Source organism: Micropterus dolomieu, linkage group LG12 (assembly GCF_021292245.1).
Source record: "Micropterus dolomieu isolate WLL.071019.BEF.003 ecotype Adirondacks linkage group LG12, ASM2129224v1, whole genome shotgun sequence".
Taxonomy (NCBI): domain Eukaryota; kingdom Metazoa; phylum Chordata; class Actinopteri; order Centrarchiformes; family Centrarchidae; genus Micropterus; species Micropterus dolomieu.
This window is the reverse complement of record NC_060161.1, coordinates 2,813,192-2,833,736: the sequence shown is the minus strand read 5'-3', so window position 1 is coordinate 2,833,736 and position 20,545 is coordinate 2,813,192. Positions and strand designations below refer to the sequence as shown.

General features: G+C 40.3%; 1 protein-coding gene across 1 annotated transcript in view; it reads left to right on the top strand.

Moving 5' to 3' along the window:
* arfgef3 (ARFGEF family member 3) overlaps positions 1–20,545 on the top strand; it is a 50,451-nt gene that overhangs the window by 20,457 nt on the left and 9,449 nt on the right. The window contains exons 17-34 of the mRNA XM_046065855.1: positions 1,253–1,419; positions 1,768–1,933; positions 2,181–2,288; positions 4,043–4,258; positions 6,414–6,524; positions 7,251–7,401; positions 7,865–8,179; positions 9,316–9,449; positions 10,011–10,156; positions 10,867–11,046; positions 11,516–11,657; positions 11,896–12,018; positions 12,415–12,518; positions 12,875–13,019; positions 13,156–13,284; positions 13,582–13,758; positions 14,522–14,636; positions 17,189–17,291. Of these exons, the coding sequence (XP_045921811.1) occupies positions 1,253–1,419; positions 1,768–1,933; positions 2,181–2,288; positions 4,043–4,258; positions 6,414–6,524; positions 7,251–7,401; positions 7,865–8,179; positions 9,316–9,449; positions 10,011–10,156; positions 10,867–11,046; positions 11,516–11,657; positions 11,896–12,018; positions 12,415–12,518; positions 12,875–13,019; positions 13,156–13,284; positions 13,582–13,758; positions 14,522–14,636; positions 17,189–17,291 (2,732 nt within the window). The remainder of the gene's footprint in view (positions 1–1,252; positions 1,420–1,767; positions 1,934–2,180; positions 2,289–4,042; positions 4,259–6,413; positions 6,525–7,250; positions 7,402–7,864; positions 8,180–9,315; positions 9,450–10,010; positions 10,157–10,866; positions 11,047–11,515; positions 11,658–11,895; positions 12,019–12,414; positions 12,519–12,874; positions 13,020–13,155; positions 13,285–13,581; positions 13,759–14,521; positions 14,637–17,188; positions 17,292–20,545) is intronic.

Below are 20,545 nucleotides of genomic sequence, written 5' to 3'. Positions count from 1 at the left end.
GTAAATACTTCTTTCACTTCACAAGTCTATATTTAAAATTTTGGGAATAAAGTCACTGTCTGATGAACAGAAGCCCTTTTAATTGGCTGTTTTTGACACTTTTCTGTCATAAATAATCATTAAAAGGACCCATTTTTCACTTTTTCCCTAAGATATTAATTTATGTCATTGGTTAAATGTACATGCACAAGGATTTTAAGAAATTGCTAATTTAAACATAGTCTGTATATGTATATACATCTACATATACTGTATATTCAATACATCACTTTAGAGCAGTTTTAATAAAAACCTTTTTGCCTTCGAGGCACAACCCATAATCCATCAGTAAAAAACAGTGAGCCTGCTGGGAGTTTTGACATCAGCAGAGCAAAATTACAAATCAAATTAAATTCTACGGTTTAATGGCTTAATGGATTTGGTCGAAGCTGCAAATCCCCCGTGAGTTTCTGATTATAACACTTGACTTATCGTCAGCTAACAGATTATATCTCACTGCCTCCTCTCACCTTCACACTCATTTCCTCTGTCCTCTCTCTACCTGTCTCTTTCTCCATGTTTCACCCTTTTGCTTTTTGCTAACTTCCCTTTCTTTCTCCCAAACATCACTTACTCTTCCTCCTCTCTACCTTTAGTCACTTTACTTACTACCTTTGCCTTTGTCCTCTCCCTGTTTTTCCCCCTTTTCCTTTCTCTTTTTCCCATTCCCCTCTCCTCTCTAATCTGCCAATCCTGTCTCTTTGCCCCTATCTCTGTCTCCCTCACCTCTTCCTCTGTTTGTTTCCCTTATTTGTTTCTCCTCTTTTCTACCTCTCCCCCTCTCTCTTTCACTCTACTCTCCTCCCTCACTCTTATCCCCTTCCTTCCTCACTCACCAATGATCTCTGTTTTACCACCCACTTTGCCCTCCTCCTTTTCCTTCTTTGTCTCTGTTCTCTCTTTTCCTTCCCTCTGTCTTTGATATGGAAGATGGGAAGGAATCATAATAGGAACCAGTTCCCTGCAAGCACTCAAATGACGCAGCCCACATCAGGGTGGACTTAAACTGACTAACAGCTGAGATGCTTTTAGGGGCTTGTGGTGCATTGAACTGTGCTCTTCTGAAGGAAACATGCTGGTGCTTAATATTTTATGGATTTTATATGTTGGTCTGTTTCTCTTGCTGGGTTTGTTTTTATTGTTGAATGATGTAAATGAATGTGCTCAGCGTTGGCAATAAACAAAAGATCCCCCCCTCCCCCCCTCTCTCCAGGTGGGATCCACTCTCCAGGTTTTGAGACAGGTGACACTCTGAGCTGTCAGTCTCTGATGAACGCAGATGGTCTCTACCTGGTGTCGTACTACGCTCTACTGCTCAACCTCAAACTTTGCTGCTGTGACTACTACAGACGGCGAACGCTCACCCCCGTCCTCAGCCTGGTGAGCACACAGTTTTGGTTGAAACGCACACAAAAAACTATGACAGGGTTTTTACTAGAGTGTTTGCACATTTAGTCATCGCTACTTTTTGTTTAGTGCATCCCACACCACTGCTGATTAAAGTAAAGAAGAAAAGAAACAAGTAAAGTATACTAGACAAGGCTAAGTTCGAAAAAAAGGTTTGAAATTATTACAGGAGTCTGCCAGGCCCTTCTTCTGGAGTAGAGGAAAAGCAGAAAAGATAATGAAATAAATAAGGAAATAGAATAATTTGTGATGTAATTGCAGACTCTGTCCATCTGATCTCCCTGTCCCAAGAATAGATTTTGATGTGTGCTGTTTTTACAGAAGGAGTTTGTGCGTCTGATCCAGAGCAGCGGGGTCCTTGTGGTTCTGTCTCAGGCCTGGATCGAAGAGCTTTACCACCAAGTGTTGGAGCGCAACCTGCTGGCCGAGGCTGGGTACTGGGGCTCACCGGACGACCACACACTGCCGCTCATCACCATGCTGACAGGTACACAGCCCACAATAATTTGCACTTCAATCTCTGCAAATTTTGCCCCTGGAGGGAGTGGAAACACCTGGGAAAACTTGTGCGTCTTTTTTAAAATGGCACCAAATTACCGCCAGTTACTCAGAACTAACATAATCAGATGTCAGTGTTGGTCAACAGACTCTGGATGATTAAGAACACAATTGACAACTTGACCACTTAGTTCTTGTCATTCTTTCCCCTCTGTACTCCACTTCTCCTCTCTCAGATATTGACGGACTGGGCAGCAGTGCGATTGGAGGGCAGCTGATCAGGAGGGCGTCCAGCAGATCACCAATCAGCTGCGACAAGGCTGGCAGTGACACTGTGATGGCAGGTCAGTAGCTCATTATCCTAAAACTGACCCAAAACACAAGAAATATGATGGATGGATTAATGGATGCAACGGTTCACCCATTCAGTGAAGTATTCATTCGTTTTGTATCACTATAATAGGTTTTTTTTTTACACAATATGTAGTTATGCTAAACTCTCAGCCTCCTGATTCTCTTCTCCTTCAGCTGTGAAAAGACGGAAATTAAGAAAGTACAATTATATCTCGCAGTGGAGTTTAATTTAAAAGATTTACATGATTTGAGGAAAATCCTCTCCTTTGAACATTCTTCCAAAAATACTCCAGAGCCTCCAAATAAGCCCAGCTCAACCTTTTCTAAAATAGGGTTCAGTCATCCTGAAACTGAAGCTGCTGCTGAGTTAATCAGTTGAAAATGCTCCACTGGCTGTGAAAGATGAAGCGTCCCAGAACAGTGCCGCATGGTCAAGTGCGCAAACCCTTTTTTTTGTGGTGCCTTTTAAAATTAGAGGACATGGATGAGCAAAGCCATGATAGATGAATAGATTAAAATTGGGGTGGTTTATATCATACTGTACTGTAGGTCATAGAACACTGATTCAAATCTTCCCTCATGTGAAATATATAGTGAAATCTATCCAGAAACCCTGAAACAGCAAAAAAAAACATGCCAGCACTCATAATAAAGATCTGATGATGGATATTAAGGTTTTGGCTTTCATCATGTTTTTATTGAAACTTCAGTCTGTTTTGCTGATTCATTGCTGATCTGAAACTTGTTTGATATAATAAATAATTACCTCACAAGATGCAAAACCAAATCACTTTTGCATTTTTGAACGTTCTTTGCATTATCCTCTGCATTTGAATTTGTGCTTTAGATCAGTGAGATTGTGTCCATTCAATGAAATCATGGAAAAGAACAAAAAAAGTCAATTGGTGAATGTGACAGCATATTTTAAAATATTAAAGCGCTGAAATAAAAATTCAAGCTGACAATTGTTAGGTCACTGACTGACTCGGTGTAACTGCAGTGGGAAAAAACAGATGAGGGGAAACGAATAGGAGGGGGCAGGTGCAGAGAGAAATGGAGACAATGAGTCAGGGACCACCTGCGCTCCTTCTGGCCAGACTTGCCATGGTAACCGCTGCTGAGTCACCCCGGCTGACAGATATACACTTTTGTTTGGGTTTTTTTTTTGCAACATATTTTTATTGAAAACTGAATCAAGTTACGGAACAATTGGCATCTTTTACAAGTTAGATTTTAAACAGATAACTGAAAATAAGAAAAGGAAAAGGGACCTAACCTGCCCACCCGGAAACCCCCACACCCTGGCTTGCTAAAAATCATATAAATACAGCAAAAACATAAGAGAACTTTGTCTGGTAAGACCTGCAAGTCTGCAAAATATGCCTCGGGTTTGTGTAGTTGCAAAAATCCAGAATAGGGTTATACATTTCTGAGATGATCCCTCTTTGTTGTGGCTTAAAGTTAAGCAATCTATCCCATGGTCGTTGAGGAGGTAAGAAGGGACAATTAGGAAAACTTTTTGAAACAAAGTGACGAACTTGAAGGTACCTAAAGAAATGGTTCACAGGTATTCCATCAGAATATAAATCAATGAAACACTGTGTACCTTTGTTATGCCATATTAAAAAAATACAATTGAGAGATGAGGGAGGGAACAAATGATAGGTATACTCTTTAGTAACAATCTATTTTTTTTTTCTCCGTCCTCTTCAACACTTCTCAGTTCAGCATGTGTGTTTTTCAGGAGCCGTGTTCGCCCGCTTCATCCTCACCGGCGTGTGGAAGAACCTGATGGATGTGCTGTCCACGCCGCTGACGGGCCGCATGGCGGGCAGCTCCAAGGGCCTGGCCTTCATCCTGGGAGCAGAGGGGATCAAAGAGCAGAGCCAGAGGGAGAGAGACACCATCTGTCTGAGTTTAGACGGCCTACGCAAAGCTGCTGCTCTCAGCTGCGCCTTGGGTTGGTGAAACGCGTGTCTCATGTGTCTGTATTAATAAGAAAAATGAGATACATCACTCATCCCTGCAAGGAGTCCTCTGTTCTCCCTCCCATTAACACAGAGAGGTCAAAAGTCAGGGTTAGATAGTCGTCAGCAGCAGCCCTGGAGCTGGAACAGACTCAAATCTAAATTGAATTGGAGGCATGTATGTGCTTTCAGTTGCTACACTTATTTTCTGAAGCTACACAGCCACTCAAAGCTTCCAGTTGAACCAACCTGCCCTGATACGATGCTGATTTTTTTTCAAAGCGGACAGCAACTTTTGTTGCTCTTGGAATAGCAACAAATGGAAATATATACAATTTTAATTTGGTGTCTTAAAAGGTCCCACACAGCTTTGGTCCCCCTGCACAGGTGTTGTTTACTAGTTGTAGCTGATTTGACCTCTTAGAGCTGTTTAGGTGTGGCACAGATTGTGGCTGATTGATGCTTCCCTCACTTTCCAGCACTACAGTAAAACTTCTTCTCAGACCCGTCCCTAACCAGTAGCTCGTTACTAAGGAGTGTCACACTCACAGCACTTTGACACTTTGCTCCTTCAGCTGTGGAGTTTTATCACAAACTGCCTTCCTGTAATTACATAAAATCCAGTCCAGAGACTGTAAGCATCACTTACATGTATATGATGTTTCCTACATTATCCAGCAGTCATGCGCCCAGACAGGAGTGGTGGATGAATAAGAAGTTTTATTGCTCACTTTGTCTCCACACTAACTGGTTTGGGATGGCCCTTTATATGACAAACTCTCCACACAAACGAGCGTAGAGGCTGTAATGAGAGTGAGTCTTTTATTAGTACAAGGAGTTTGCTGACCTCAAGTGATTCCCAGCGTAGCTCCAACCTGAGCAGAAGTCTTATCCAGAAAACGTGAGAGGGTGTGCAGGGCCTTAAATTAACATGAAATAGGATCTATTGGCAGCTTATCAAGTCACAGTGAAACACTCTGACAATCACACAGATGTTGTGCAGATGCCAGCCCTCAGGTTTTAACACATCAAATCTCAAAATGAAATCAGATGAAATGTGAAATTAAGCTTTGAATGAAACTTGCCTACAGCACAAAGATGCCCTTTTAGACAGTAAATATGAGTTTTGCAGTGTGCAAATTTCTTGATTATACTGAAAGAAATTAAATTATTGGACTATATTACTATATATTACAGCACTGTGTGTTTAATCCTTGTCTTACGGAAATTCAAATGCAAATACAAAGCGGTACACAAAGTCAGATCACTGCAGTAAAAAATAATAGAGGACATCTAATGTGGTTCTTGCAGGTTGGTTGCCGCTGGCAGCTGCCCACAACTTTGTATAGAAATCAACATTGAGCATTTCAACCTGCTGACTGTTGCTTAAACAACCAGCTGGGTTGCATGGATGGTGGCAAACTGAACTTTGTGGCTGTCTGCTGCCATTGTGAGTCATATACAATATTTCTGGTCAACCCCAGATTTAAAGAAATATAGCGTAAATGCACAAACATGTATCTGTGACTTTTGGGATATATGGATTTATTCATCCAGGGAAGGATATGCTGAGCAGTAATATTCTTTCTCAGCTTCATCCTGCTACATATTAATTAAATTTAACACTTATACAAGTGACAGCTGCTCTGTAACAAGATGAACCTGTTGGACACTCTGCAGCTCCACTGGAGGTTAACAGAGGAGTTAAGGTTTTCATACAATCTGTTAACTGAAGGTTTTAGAGAGAATATCAGGGGATATACATTTTTATTATCAACCCCTTTTAACAATCTGAATGTATCAGTTATTAACAGTTACTGGCACAACAGCATGGCCAACAGGGGATGAAAGCTGAGTGAAATTATCGACACAGAAGCACTAATGAATATGAATGAACACATGGTGTACAACCTCAACTGCGGAGAGAGGACAGTATGTGGGGAGGGATGGTGCAGTTTTTACTGCCAGTTTAGATTTAAATGCACCCAAAAGAGTAGAAAAACCAGATATACTATACGTGTGTGAGAAATCTTCTCAATAGAGTCAAAGTTTTCATTGTGCAGGCAGCAATGATGTTTTTAGGATGAGGTGATGAATGAAACTCAACAGCAAGTCTTTACACCGTGTGTATGTTTGTTTGGCCATCAGGTGTGGCGGCCAACTGTGCTTCAGCTTTAGCCCAGATGGCCGCGGCCTCCTGTGTGCAAGAAGAGAAGGAGGAGAAGGAGGTGGGAGAGACGGGAGACGCCATCACACAAGGTACACAAGGAGAGCGCGTGCTGTTTTTTTAATTACGTCCATACAAATTAAACCTTTAGTGGCGCCGGAGAGAAAAAGATGAGGAGATCAGTGACAAGACGGATTAGTAGTTGACGAATACACAATAACTTAACACATAATTTGAGTTGACTGCATTTATTTTGCACAAATAATCAACAGCTAATAGCTTCAAACAAAAAGAGACCTGAATATTTTTTTCCCCAAATAAAGAGAGTTTTGAATGATGGCTTCTTTTATTTAAAACAGATCACACTGGAATCATTAATACTTGCTGAAACTGTGCTCGAGAATTACCTAAAAGGATGCTGAAGGTCTGATCAGTAAGAAATGGAGCTTTAGTGACATCTAGAGACAGCTGCGGGGAACTCCTCTTCTCTCATCTTTTACAATCCTCTATGAAAGCAAGGACAATGTTGAGATTAGATTTAAGAGCTTTCAACGACATGCATCAATCAGTTTTGTTAAATGTAATTAATGCTCATTACCAGCCAAACCTTAATTCAGTGTGTGCGCGTGTGTATATGATTACTGATCAACTATTACTGTCTGTTCATTAACGGTTGATATATTTAAGGTTGGTAGTAGGCTTGTGTGTGTTTCTGTAAGTTTGTGCATGTTGAATATTTTTTTATTTAAGTCTGTTGTCATCTGACTGCGTATGTTATAATTCTGCAAATGCATTTGTGCATGCCTGTGTGTGTCCAGTGAAGCAGCGTGTTGAGCAGCGCCTGGAGCAGATCAGTCGTCCTCAGGGAGTTCGCCTCCACACCGCTCATGTGTTGTGTATGGATGCCATCCTGAACGTAGGACTGGAGATGGGTAGCCACAACCACGACTGCTGGCCTCATGTGTTCAGGTACACACAAACTGGTCAGCTTAATGTTTTGGTTAAATTAAAGTTCACTATATATAACATTATCCTTCCTTTACAAACATTAGAAAATTAGGAAATAAGATTTTTTTTTTTTATTATTATTACTTTATGATTTCTGTAAAAAAAAAAAAAAAAAAAAGTTATATTTAACTGAATTTCTAGAAACTCTATGAATGATTTGAAGTAGTAGAATTACTTGTTCTGATTTTTATAAAAGCAAAATTTTCTTGTAGGCTTTGACAGCTACGATATCTTGTACTTTAGTTTTGGTTCTGTTCAGATTTCCACAGCAATAGAAGTATTATATTTTCAAGAAACGTTTTTTTTAAACCCCACTGTTAATTTAGAGTCTGTGAAAACGAAGAATTCTGGCGAGACAGTGCTAATACATTATGTTTACATTTACTAAATTATTTCTTGTGTTCTACTTTTATTTCTCTCTCAGGGTGACGGAGTACATCAGTTCACTGGAGCACACCCACTTCAGCGACGGCTCCTCACAATCGTCCTCTTTGACCACTATCACCCAGCAGAGCCACCAGGTAGCTGGGGTGGACCTGGGGCTGGAGATGAGCTGCGAGCCCAGCCCGGAGGCCTCGGAGCTGGGCCTGAGCCAGCCAGTCATCCAGCCTCTGTCCATCCAGGAGCTGCTGAGGGAGAGCAGCAGAGGAGGCCGAGGTCTGGACCTAAAGGGCGGCAGCCTGATGACCGGGACCAGTGCTGCCAAGGCTGTGTGTACACTGTCAACACAGGCTGACAGGTAGGGCCCAGATATGACATTCAATAAATATCACAGTGATATCATCACTACTTATAGATTCAATGAACAGACCCAAAGCGAAGTTAGGAAGGTGATCGGTGATCTCATACATCTTTGACAAAGGTCAAATTACATAATATGAAAAAAAAAAAAAGAATAATGAGTATATCAAAAAAGGCATAGTGTGTAGAATATGAAAAGCTACCTGGTTCCTCAATTAAGTTAATAATTCTAGTGCAGCAGCCCAATAAACGTCTGTGGCTTCACTGTTATCACCGTGTTAAATTAGCAGCCAGCATGATGTTTACTCTAATGAGTTTATCCGCCAAAAACCCCACTTCACCGACATTTGGTGCTCTGCAGGAGGTACTGTGTTGGTGGATCATCATGACTTTTTACAGCCACAAGATGGCAGCAGCAGTGCATACCTGTGTTTGTGTGCTGTTTTTGTGAGTTAAGGAAATATAAACGAGGACAGTTTTAGTGGTCATCACTTCTTCAAAGGGCTGTTTGGGTTAAGACTAGGTTTTAGGATTGAATGTAGAATGAAGTTTAGGGTCCACAAGTAAAGAAATACGATTGTGCGTGTATATAGCGTGCGTGCCAACAGTTCTGCACTTATTCACGTTTATTCCCTGGCACTAGTATTTATGTGTTCATTGCGAGGATCATCTCTTATATAACCAGTTATCTAGGCTGCTTTTAGGAGCGAATAAAAAACAACTGTTCCCTCTGATCTTTTTAGCACAGATGTACTGAACACATTTACAAGCTGAAAGTGGTGCCAAGACATAGTAAATACTCTGCACAGGGCTGTCCCCAGAAACACTCAGCTTAGAGGGACTGTGCTGCATTTCTGCCTTAAAAATTTGTTCCTCTGCACTCTGAAAGTTCACTCTATTCGTTGTGTTTTTTTAACCTTTTCTTCACAAGGGAATGTTTTCACTGCACATAACGTCTCACCTTCTCACCTCACTTTACCTCAGCCCTTCAAAGAAAACCCGTATTGCAGCAACTGTTTGATATCTATGATCTGCTGATTAGATTTGTATTTACATCTATACTGTAAACGGATGTAATGATGCACTTTCTGTGTGTGTGTGTGTGTGTGTGTGTGTGTGTGTGTCTTGTTCCAGATTGTTTGAAGAAGCAACTACCAAGCTGAACCTGGTTGGTCTGGTCGGCTTCTTACAGCAGCTCAGGAAAGCTTCTCAGTCTCAGCTGTTTGACTCTGTTACTGAGACTGGAGATTATTCACTGGCAATGCCAGGTACACACACACACACACACACACATACACATACACATACACATGCACATACACACACACACACACACATACACATACACACACACACACACACACACACACACACACACACACACACACACACACACACACACACACACACACACAGGACTTTGAGATCACCTGGCTCTCAAAATCTGATGTTACCTGTTAAGAAAGTTGTAGTAGCAGGATTTAACATAATTAGAGACAATGTTAATGTGTTAACCAGTTGTATAGAAGTTAGGGAATAAATTTGTATACTTTTTTATTATAATGTTCAAAATATTCTAATGGTCTGTTGGTTAAAGAGAATAGTAGAATGAAGAAACAGTTTGAGGGGTAAATTAGGTCATGTAAAATCAGCTCATACATTTATTGAAGTCATCAGAACATAAAGGGAATCAAGAAGCGAAGAAGGTCCATGCTTACTTTAGGTGTCTTTTTCATTCTTTCTATTCTTTTGAAACAAAATATTTAATCAGATGAAACAAAGGCATGAATAAAGCCTAATCTAACTCATTTTCTTCCTTCTGTGTGTAGGAGAGGCCAAGTCTACGCTGGACAGACGCAGTGCTCTCCATCTCTTCCGTCTGGGCGAGGCCATGCTGCGGATCGTCAGGAACAAGAACCGACCTCTGCTCCACATGATGAGGGCCTGGAGCGTTGTGGCTGCACATCTGGTGGAGGTGGGGAACTTCAGCCTCCTTTTTAAAAACAAAAGGCAGAGCTGCTGCAGCAGGCTGCCACATGCACAGCGCCATCTTAGAAGGTTCATCATAGGTCAGATTACTGCAGACTTTATGCATATGATCCCATCTTTTAAAAGCTTTGATGTAATATTGTAATGTTAATGTTTTAGTTGTTTATGTTTGGTTCACAAGGTTCATCAGTCCAACAGATCTGTTGTAAATTACTGTTAGTGACCACCTACTACAATTTCAAGAGCCAGTAGCAAATTTTCGCTTGTACAGTCGTGTACTTGCATTCAAATCAGTTTGTTAACCTCATGCTTTTATTCAAATTAATTCCAAATGGAAAACCACTTCAGCACACTCCATCACCTTCTCCTCCTCTTTCTCCTTTCTTGTGAGTTACTCTTAATTTCACACAGTGGTCATGTACTTGCAGTAATAATTAACTCAAGTAGCAGCAGTTCTAGTTAATGAAATAATGTCTCATTACCACATATAAAAGAAAATTAGAGAGAGGCTATTTGACAAGAATATGCTCAAAATAGGTATGAAAGTTACAATGTAATCTCCAAAAATGTATTACAGGTACTGCATATATAAAAATGTGCACATATTTATATAAATAGGTTTAAATAAATATCACCTGTGTAAAGATCATATTTAAAGCTCACTGCAAACACAGTAAAAGTGTCTCCTTCTCCCAGGCGTCATGTCACAAGGAGCGCCACGTATCCCAGAAGGCCGTTTCCTTCATCCATGATGTTCTGACGGAGGTGCTGACGAGCTGGGCGGAGCTTCCGCACTTCCACTTCAACGAGGCGCTGTTCAGGCCCTTCGAGCATATCATGCAGCTGGAACTCTGTGATGAGGACGTACAGGACCAGGTAGAGTCGAATCTCTTTAACCCCTTGACGCCTGAATTTATTTACAAACATATAAGAAAAGTACTTATTTGTGTTTTCATTTGCTTTCAAGCTGATGTTAAATTAAGTGGAGATTGTTAATTTGTCTATAGAACATAGAATAGATATAAATTCAGGTATGATGTAGGTGTGATGCAAATTAGCTAGAACAGGCTTAAATAAGAAACTAGTGCTTGCAAAAGGTTCCTAGATGCGTATCAAATGTGCACAAACAGGCATCGGGGGGACTACATACGCTATCTCTGCCGCAGTCTGAATAGAAGCGGTGTGACGCGAATTTGTGACAATCGGCGTTAAGTGGTTGTACACACAGGAAATCCTGTCAAAGCTTTATATTGTAACATCAATCAATAAATCAGGAAGCTTCACATGTAGCACCTTTATTTTGCTGCACAGTTTAGAAGGTGTTTCTCGACTTTCCTCCCTGCAGGTGATAACTTCAATAGGCGAGCTGGTGGAGATGTGTTCCCCTCAGATCCTTTCAGGATGGAGGCCTCTGTTCAGCGCACTGAGGACCGTCCACAGCAGCAAGACCGACACTAAAGACTACTTGCTGGGAGAATACTCCATGGGTACGTCTGACAGGCTGTCTTATAAACCAGTACACACACATTTTATTTAAAAAAAGAGCTAAAGTTTATCATCTGACAGTTCTGAAAGTTGCCTGCTTTCTCACCTCCTCACATCCTCTGAGCCTCAATCTTTCTTCCTTTCCCCTCCTTAACGCTGTCTTTCCTCTGGTGTTCCTCCCTTTCCTCTTTCTTCCCTGTTTCCCTTTCTCCCTTCCATCCCTCCCATTCTCTCCTCTAGGGAAGTCCCAGGCTCCAGTGTTCGATGTCTTTGAGGCTTTCATCAACACTGATAACATCCAGGTTTTTGCCAATGCTGCCACTGACTACATCATGTGCCTCATGAAGTTCGTCAAGGGCCTAGGTTTGTCTCACTTGTACATGCTATTTTTTTCAGCGTGAGATATTACTTTTACAAGCCTTAAGGGATTTTATTTTTCCTGGTATTGGTCAGTAAACTGTGCGTTTGATGTAAGACGCTCATGACATGTATGTGCAGTGTGTACAGTCACGTGGCAGGATGGGGGATTTATGTGTGTGCATGCACCCATTTTCTTCTTGCAAGTGATTCTAAGGTTTGTGCAAACATTTCAGATCTCTAATTTCGGATACGATTTTCAATTTAACATTTGATAGATTAATTGTACAAGCACAGATTAAAGAGAAATGTTTTATTTTACAAATGTCAAAGGCTGTCTGTATCACGTGGCTTGGTTGTTACATCGCAGAGTAAACAAAAACATTTTTTGTTTGTGTGTAGGAGAGGTGGACTATAAAGAGATTGGAGACTGTGTCCATGTGTCAGGTTTCAGCTCCACTGACCTCTGCCTGCCCGCTCTTGACTACCTTCGCAAATGTTCGCAGGTATGAAGCCCGCTGTTAACTCTGGGTATTACGCTGAAATCATTTCTTATTAAGGTTTGAGCTAAATAGTGAAGCAAATGTTAGATATTGTTTCTACTGCTGCACTCTTAAAACAAGAGTTTCAAATTAAAATGAAAAGTTTCGTCAGGGATCCTTTGTGACTTAAAAAAATACACCAATAACACATTTTCTTCTCAAGACAGTCCCAAAGTAACATTAAGCAGTGTACAGACACCACAGAGATTGATAGTCAACATTTTTGTTGGGTAGTCACAGATAGCAGAAGCATGTTTGCAGATATTTGTGCCTCTATTTACCTGTGACTTAATAAAGCCATATTGCATTTAATTTGACAGCTGCTGGCAAAGATCTACAAGATGCAGTCCAAGCCGGTGTTCTTGGGGGCGAGGCTCGCCAGCCTGCCAATGAGATCACAGGAACGCTCAATCAGCGCTGAGGACGGGATGGACTGTGTCCTGCAGGAGTTTGATGATGACACAGGTAAAGTATTTGTCTCTCTTCCTACAATTTATGTGTTCTGAAACTGAATCATCAGTTCTTTTCTGTCTTTTGAACTTTTTGATCCTGAAGCTCCGTCTAACCCCAGCTGTGTGTTACCATCTTTTCTGTCCTGCAGGTCTGATCCAGGTGTGGATTTTGTTACTGGAGCAGCTCACAGCAGCAGTGTCAAACTGTCCTCGCCAACACCAGCCTCCAACCCTGGAGCTGCTCTTCACTCTGCTCAGAGAGGTCACCAGTGTACCAGGTAACCCACAGACACTGTGGATTTGAGTGTCTGACAGTGTTCACATCCATATTAGCTGAACAGTGTAGGACACAGATCCGTTTCTATAGATAGTCACACCATTTTTAGGACAATAAAGCAGGACAGTGATCCTAAACATAAGGACGAGTTAACAAAGGACCTCAATCCAAATGATCTCCGGCCGGCTGAAGATCAGACTGAAGGGAAAAGGTCCCCGAAACAAGCGGAGACTCAAGCTGGTCCATTGGCTTTGCGACGTTGCCAGACGCTTTGTCCAACTTTGTCTCCCTCCTCCAGGTCCAGGGTTCGCCATCTTCTCCGTCATCCAGCTCCTGCTTCCTGTGATGTCACTGTGGCTGCAGCGAAGCCATGGCGACCACTCCTACTGGGATGTAGCAGCTGCAAACTTCAAACATGCCATTGGGCTGTGCTGCGAGCTGGTGGTGGAGCATGTCAACAGTTTCATACACTCAGGTGTGTGTGTGTGTGTGTGAGTGTGTGTGTCAAGAGTTGCCTCAGAGGGTTTAGGTGTAACAAAGAAGGGTAATTTTCCACACAATTCTGAATTCGTTGCACACCAACGTCGACTGGCGTTTTGAAACAAGCACTTTTATTATTATTCTTAAATCGGTCACAAGCTGCCTAATGATTAAATATTTTGAAAGTGTCAGAAAGAAACCTTCATTTGCTATATCAGATAAGATTTTACAATTTAACATTTCATAAACCAGTCATCCAAATAGTGTCGCAATTAAGCACAAACCTTTATTTGCTGGAATTGTTTTTGGCTCTGATTTTTCATTCCACACTGTAATTTGTGCTCAGTTTGTGTGTAAAAGCTTTGTTAAGCAGACATGGTGTGTGTGTGTGTCGCGATCATTTCAGTAGATAATTTACATTACCAGCCAAAAGAAATGAAAGGAAGAGACGACGAGGAGAGGAAAGAAGGAAGGAATTCAATTTTAGCATTCCAGGATAATTGTTTTAACCTTAGGAACATACTCTGTGTTATCTGTGGTAAAATATTCTAAACTCAAGGTGCCCCGTCACAGATCCATTTAACGGTTATTGTTTGTCTCATGCTCAGTTCACCGAAGGGAAATGGAGCGCGATTGATGTTGTTGTTGTTGTTCCACCGGGATCCTCTTTAGTCAAATTAAATTGTTTCCACGCCACCTCTATCCTGTGTGTTGACGGAGTTGTGTTTGTGGTTTGTTCCTGCCTTCCCTTATTGCAGATATTGGTTACGAGTCTCTGATCAACCTGATGTTGAAGGATCTGTTCAAGCTTCTGGTGGCCTGTGTGTCTGAACCTGCAGAGACCATCTCCAGAGTGGGCTGCTCCTGCATCAGGTGACAACACGTAACTCTTGGTCTTCTTTGGGAGTTGTCAATTGCACATCTGTCACCACAGTGAAATCCATGTAGAAACTTGAAATTCAGGAATCTTACCGTGTGGTCTTGAGTTGAATTAGAGCTGAATGTTTAATTATTTTAAATCAAAATAACAAAGTAGGAGTGCATGCCTTAAATGGCAAGAGCTGAGATTTTAATGGTGAACAAAATTATTAATGTCTGAACCAGAAGCTGTACGAGGAGAAGGGATTAGCCAATTTGGTGGCTGGAAAAAAAACAACTGTTGCTTGTCAACATTCATTTCTTAACTTCGCCAAACTACAAAAAATATGGGAAAATATCCCCAAATTGTCCCATCCTACTTTGAATTGGTACAGTAAGTAAAGTCTGGGATTTTGTGGGCAAATTCTAAGAAGTATGAATCCCTGTCTCGAAGAATAAGGCTTAAGATATACTACATGTTTATTATTGTCAGCAAATGGCACAAAAAGACCAAAACTAACAACAAATATATAGGGATACCAGTACCTGGGCTTTGGGTATTGGCCAATGCCGAGTAGTACCAATCTGATACCAATGTAAAATTATTAAGCTGTATTCCTCACTGTGAGGAAGAACTGGGAATTGTGTTTTTTTTTTTCATGAAGCTTCTGGAGGTGCTTGATTAAGTTGGTTGTGTTATATTTTGCAGTGCTACCGACCCCGCTCAAAACATTAGCTTTGCAGATATTGCAAGTAAACATAGAATTTGTTGCTGTAGCAAACGTGAAATACCTCCAAACTGCTGACCTCTTGTTTTTAGCTCCCTCCATGCTATGTTAGCTCTCCTAACAAAATGTTCGGGTCTACCGGCTCACTGCTGACACATTGGGTAGTACCCATTTAAATGAACTGAATCCATCAGCCTAATAGATTGGCCCCTTTGTCACCAATACCTGATCCAGCCAGTGTCTGGCCAAAAGCCAATATCAGTATCAGATCGGTGCATCCCTAATATAACAATCAGTTTGTGGGTAGTCAAAGGCAAAAAACATAGACCTACTGTGCGCTACAGTGCTGCAGTTTTAAAGTAATCTGTACAAAACTGATCAATGAACAGTAACATTTCATCTTGTAGTCGCACAGATTGAACATTCCTGTAGTAGTTATCAACTGGATATGATGTGAATATTTCTAAGTGAGGATGACTGTGGTGCAGCTGAAACAAACACATGTAGTTTAAAAGTGAGTTTTTCATTATCTGGTGATAGTCTGAATGTGTTTTAACAGCCTTTCATAAAATACAAAATGAGCAGGATTGTGATATAGACGTCTTAAACTTCACAGTCAGTTTGAACCTAGAAACATTTTACATTACAAAAACTGTGGCTTTACAATCACAGGTCCATGAGGAGCCTAAACTGTGTCTAATCTGTTCGATTAATATTTTCATCTTCCGTTATTGTCACCGGCATTTATTCCCGTCAGGTTCCAGCTGAATAAACAGGCCTGTAGCCTATTTAAAAATGAATAACAAGCTGGAGGAGAATTCCAGCTCTTTATTAATCATTAAGGAAATTCCAGTCTGGTAAATGATGAATGAGCAATGCTCTATAAAAAGTAATATTGTTAACGCATCGATCCTCCACTCCTGCGTTTTAGAGCCAATCAGGGTCCGCGTTGGCAGCATTCATATTTCTAGCTCCAGACGATTAAAATGGAGGCTCTGCCTTTATTTACCCGTTGCCATGGTGAATCGTAGTATCGGAGCTCCGTTGATGATGGCTTTTTTTCACCCCCACGCACACACTTCAATCAGGCTCAACACACTAACTTATTCTGATCGGCCTTTCTGAAACGGAAAACTCAGAGTTCTACAACCCAGAGTTCAGGTTTACACTAGAGTTTGTTGAACCTGCTTTCTGAAACAGGGACCAGGTCCCAATTAGGGTTCAGGAATCAGACAACATCACATTTTGTGTTTTTATCATGTGCCTTCTGTATTTTATTCTGGTATATTTTGTAAAGTGTATTGGAACCATGTTTTTTTGGTGATTTTGCACTTTAAATAAAACTTGATTAATATTTTATTCCTCTGTGCCATAGAGCTCCATTGTTGTCCCAAACTTATTATTATTATTATTAAAACAAACATGTGATTGAGCATCACTGTTGCACTGGGTGACATGTTCCTTCATTACCATGAACGCACACACTGTAGTTTATTTTGACTCAGCCCCGCAGACTCCTGCTGCCCCAAATACTCACTAGAGCACCACATGTGATTTAATCTGTACTCAAAAAAATGCACTGTTTACTCAGGTTTGAGTAATGTCTGCTGAAAGCTACAGAGCTTATTCACAAGAAATGACTGAACCTCTTCAAAGAAATTGGTGTGGCACACCACAGACAGGGTAGTCAGAAACTTTTGAGAGACAGTTATGGGTTTTTTTTGTCTGATTTGTTCACAATAACAAAAAATTAACACAATGTGCCACAGTCCAACACTGACACGGAATAATTTTTCTCTGTCTAATTTAATTACTTTTATTTGTGTTGTCTCTGCGCAGGTATGTTTTGGTCACAGTGGGTCCAGTGTTCACAGAAGAAATGTGGAGGTTGGCCTGCTGTGCTCTGCAGGATGCTTTCTCTGCTACGTTAGAGCCTGTCAAGGTAAGTAGTGTAGAGAGATAAAATTTACATTCACACACAAACGTAAACAGGAAGTAGGAATATGCAGATAAGAAAATGACAAATATATACACATATGGAAACACTCTGTCATGCAGTCAACAGGCGAGTCCACTGTAGTAAACCAGATAATCCATCCCCAGTCTGAAGCTGCTGGTTGGGACAGAAGTAATCTAAAAGCCTTTGCTGCTAATACTGTCAACATGCTGACACTCCACGTTAATCTTGATAACCCCAGTTAATCTCACGCACACATACACACCGTCAGAGTCCTGCAGCTGTGAGCAACAACTGTTTGTCTCCTCATTGTGTCAGGGTTTTATTTTGTTCCTCTCCTCTCACCGTTAAACTGATTAAACTGGGAGGAGAAAGGGGGGAAAAAGGCTGCTGTTAAGATTACCTGTTACCTTCTGTAGTGTAATGCATTTTTCATTACTTGCCTTAGATGTGCAAAATTGTGCAGGAAATCATTTTTTTAATTTCGCAAAAGATGCAAAGTTCTCAAATGGCAAATGTCTAAAAGCAGCAAAATTAAATTTGGCCTAAATAACATGCAGTCTGAAATTGGCAGAATAATCTGTCTGATAGTCGGCTTCAATTCTCACTCCTACATACATTTCTGTTGGTTGCCAAAAGACTAAAGCAATAAGCCTGACAACAAACAGCTCTTTAGACTGGTCCATGTACTGTCTACAGTGCTGCAACTTGTAAAAATAAGTAACTATCTCGTCAGAGTATCTTTGGTGGGCTTTGTGAGGAGCCTTACCATATAAAATATGAAGTCTCAAGTTAATATATGGTGACATGTTTAAAGTTTGAATAAACATTTAAAGAGGACATTTAATTTAGTTTTAAATAAAAGTGTAATCGAGCGGTAGTTAAACTAGGGCTGGGCGATGCTGCCAAAAATGTTGTCACGATAAAAGATTCCAATTCAATAATTATAATGATTAATGTCAAATCATTATTAAGTTTAAAGGCTGATTTTGCCTCCTCAGTGAAAGTTGAAGTCACTTAACAAATCTGAGGTAGAATTCAAAACAATGATGATAAAATATTTTTCAACAAATAAGTAAAATGTGTTATTTTGTTTGCTATTTAAATTATTCAAATCAAACGCTTATTGAACATTTTTTATATTGTTATTGAGGAAAATTATATTGCGATAATTATCATTATTGTCTTTTTGCCTAGACCTTGCTGAGTATTTGCACGTATGCTGTATGGATGATTTCCCAGCTTGCTCAGCTTTATGAAAAATGACGACACTTGTGTTAATTTGTTGATGATGGTACCTGCTGTGTGGACGTGGTCTTTGAGTGCTGTGGGAGATCACAGATTTAGTGAGTGCAGCCTCAGCGGGATTCCAACCCCTGCTGTTCCATTTAATTTACACAGAGAACTCCTAACCTCGCTGTGTGAGTGAGTGCAGTGCAGGTGACATCGCCAGGCATTTTATATTTGTGGATGCTGTGTGTTCCTGCAGGTCTGTGGCAGCTGCCTGACTAACTGCAACTAAGCAGCTTTACAGCTTAGAACCACGTGTGTGTGTGTGTGTGTGTGTTTGTGTGTGTGTTTTAGAGAGAGAGATGATGATCTTACTGCCATTGACAGATTTTTATTTTTTATTTTTTGCTTATTTCCAGAAAATGTGATTTTAGGATCAAATGAGTTGTGGTTCAGTTCTTGATGTCTTTAGTAAAGAGTTTAGAGAAAAGAAGATAAAATGCGATGTCTTTTATTTTATTCTTTATTCTTGGTGAAGCAGTTTGTGGGGGATTTTTTTCTAACAGATGAGCTGCTGCACCAAAGGTGATTAATAAAACCTTGATATTAACTCTTGTGTTTATCTCTACATTGGAGGGGGGCTTAAAACATGCATCTCATTTTAATATACAAAATCTCAACATATAGCTTAAACATGTGCTTAGCTGCATTGACAGACATGCAGTCAATTCTGTTTATGTAACAGCTTTTGTGACTTTTGATGTTGGGGCTCTTGTTTTTGTTTTATGTTATGCAACATATTTATTTAGGTCTTATGGTCTTTTATATAAGAGCTTTTATTATCCAGCAGCAGGTTCTAGTCTGTTACAGCTGCATTTACATTTTGAACTGTAGCTGTTTGAGTAGTATGTCGGGCAGATTTTCATGTTTTACATGTGTGTACATATATTATATTACATATCTAATAGTAAAATGGGACAGAGTAGCAATTAAATTACTTTTCCTACTGCTTATAATAATCTTGATTTATTCTTGGTGGGTGTAGCTTAGTTTTTGAACTTCAGGATCAGGGAGTCATTTACAGATTTATCTAAATGTATGTATGATTTGTTATTAGCAACAAGATAAAATTAAACGCATTTCATACTTTATACACTATGTGTAAGTCATTGTACCAAAAATAGAGAGTAAAAATATGAAAATGCTAAATTCACATGTCAACATGGCTTCTCCTCAGGGTTTTAAGAATTCTGGGGCATAAAATTGAGTCTTGGCCCAGAGGAGGTTGAGAGAATCAGATTTAGCTGATCTTGTGAGCTCTTTGTAAAGATTCGGATTCATACAGATGAGCATGTCCACCCAAAAGTGCTGTCCAACAAACCACAGTTCTTTGGGGTTTTTTAACAGTTGAATGTGTTGCTCCACAACAACTGGAAACAATATTTTGGATTGGATCTGTTTTTTAATTCAGGGTGGAACCACCATGCTTCATTGTGTCTGTGTTTTATTCCAGTCACCAACATATCACCGTTATTCTAATGCAAAATTCTCAGATGTGCTGCATGAATACATATATATAATGTTGATAAACACATTTAAATATACCAAGGAAAAATATTTGCTGTAATACCTGGGTGCAAAGGTCGTAAATCATTCAAGAGAACGCAGTGTTTGACACTGGCTGTCCCTGACATGTAGCTTTCAGAAACATAGCCTCTGACTTGGTTTATAGAAAAGCTGAATATTTTATAAGCAATGCATTCTGCTCACATCCGGTATAATGTACATGCTGTAGCCTTTTAAACTGTATGAAATGTTTTCATCTGCTTGCCATACATGTAGTTTGGTGATAGATCCCAGCTTCTAACATGAAAACGGGGGTTTTAGCATCATGCATACAGTTTGTGTTTACTGTTTAATGTAAGTGGAGGGGTGTTGTTTATTGTTTTCTTTTAATTTGTGTATTCAGCAAAGGTGTCTTTGAGTGAGACTCATCATCATCCACCGGT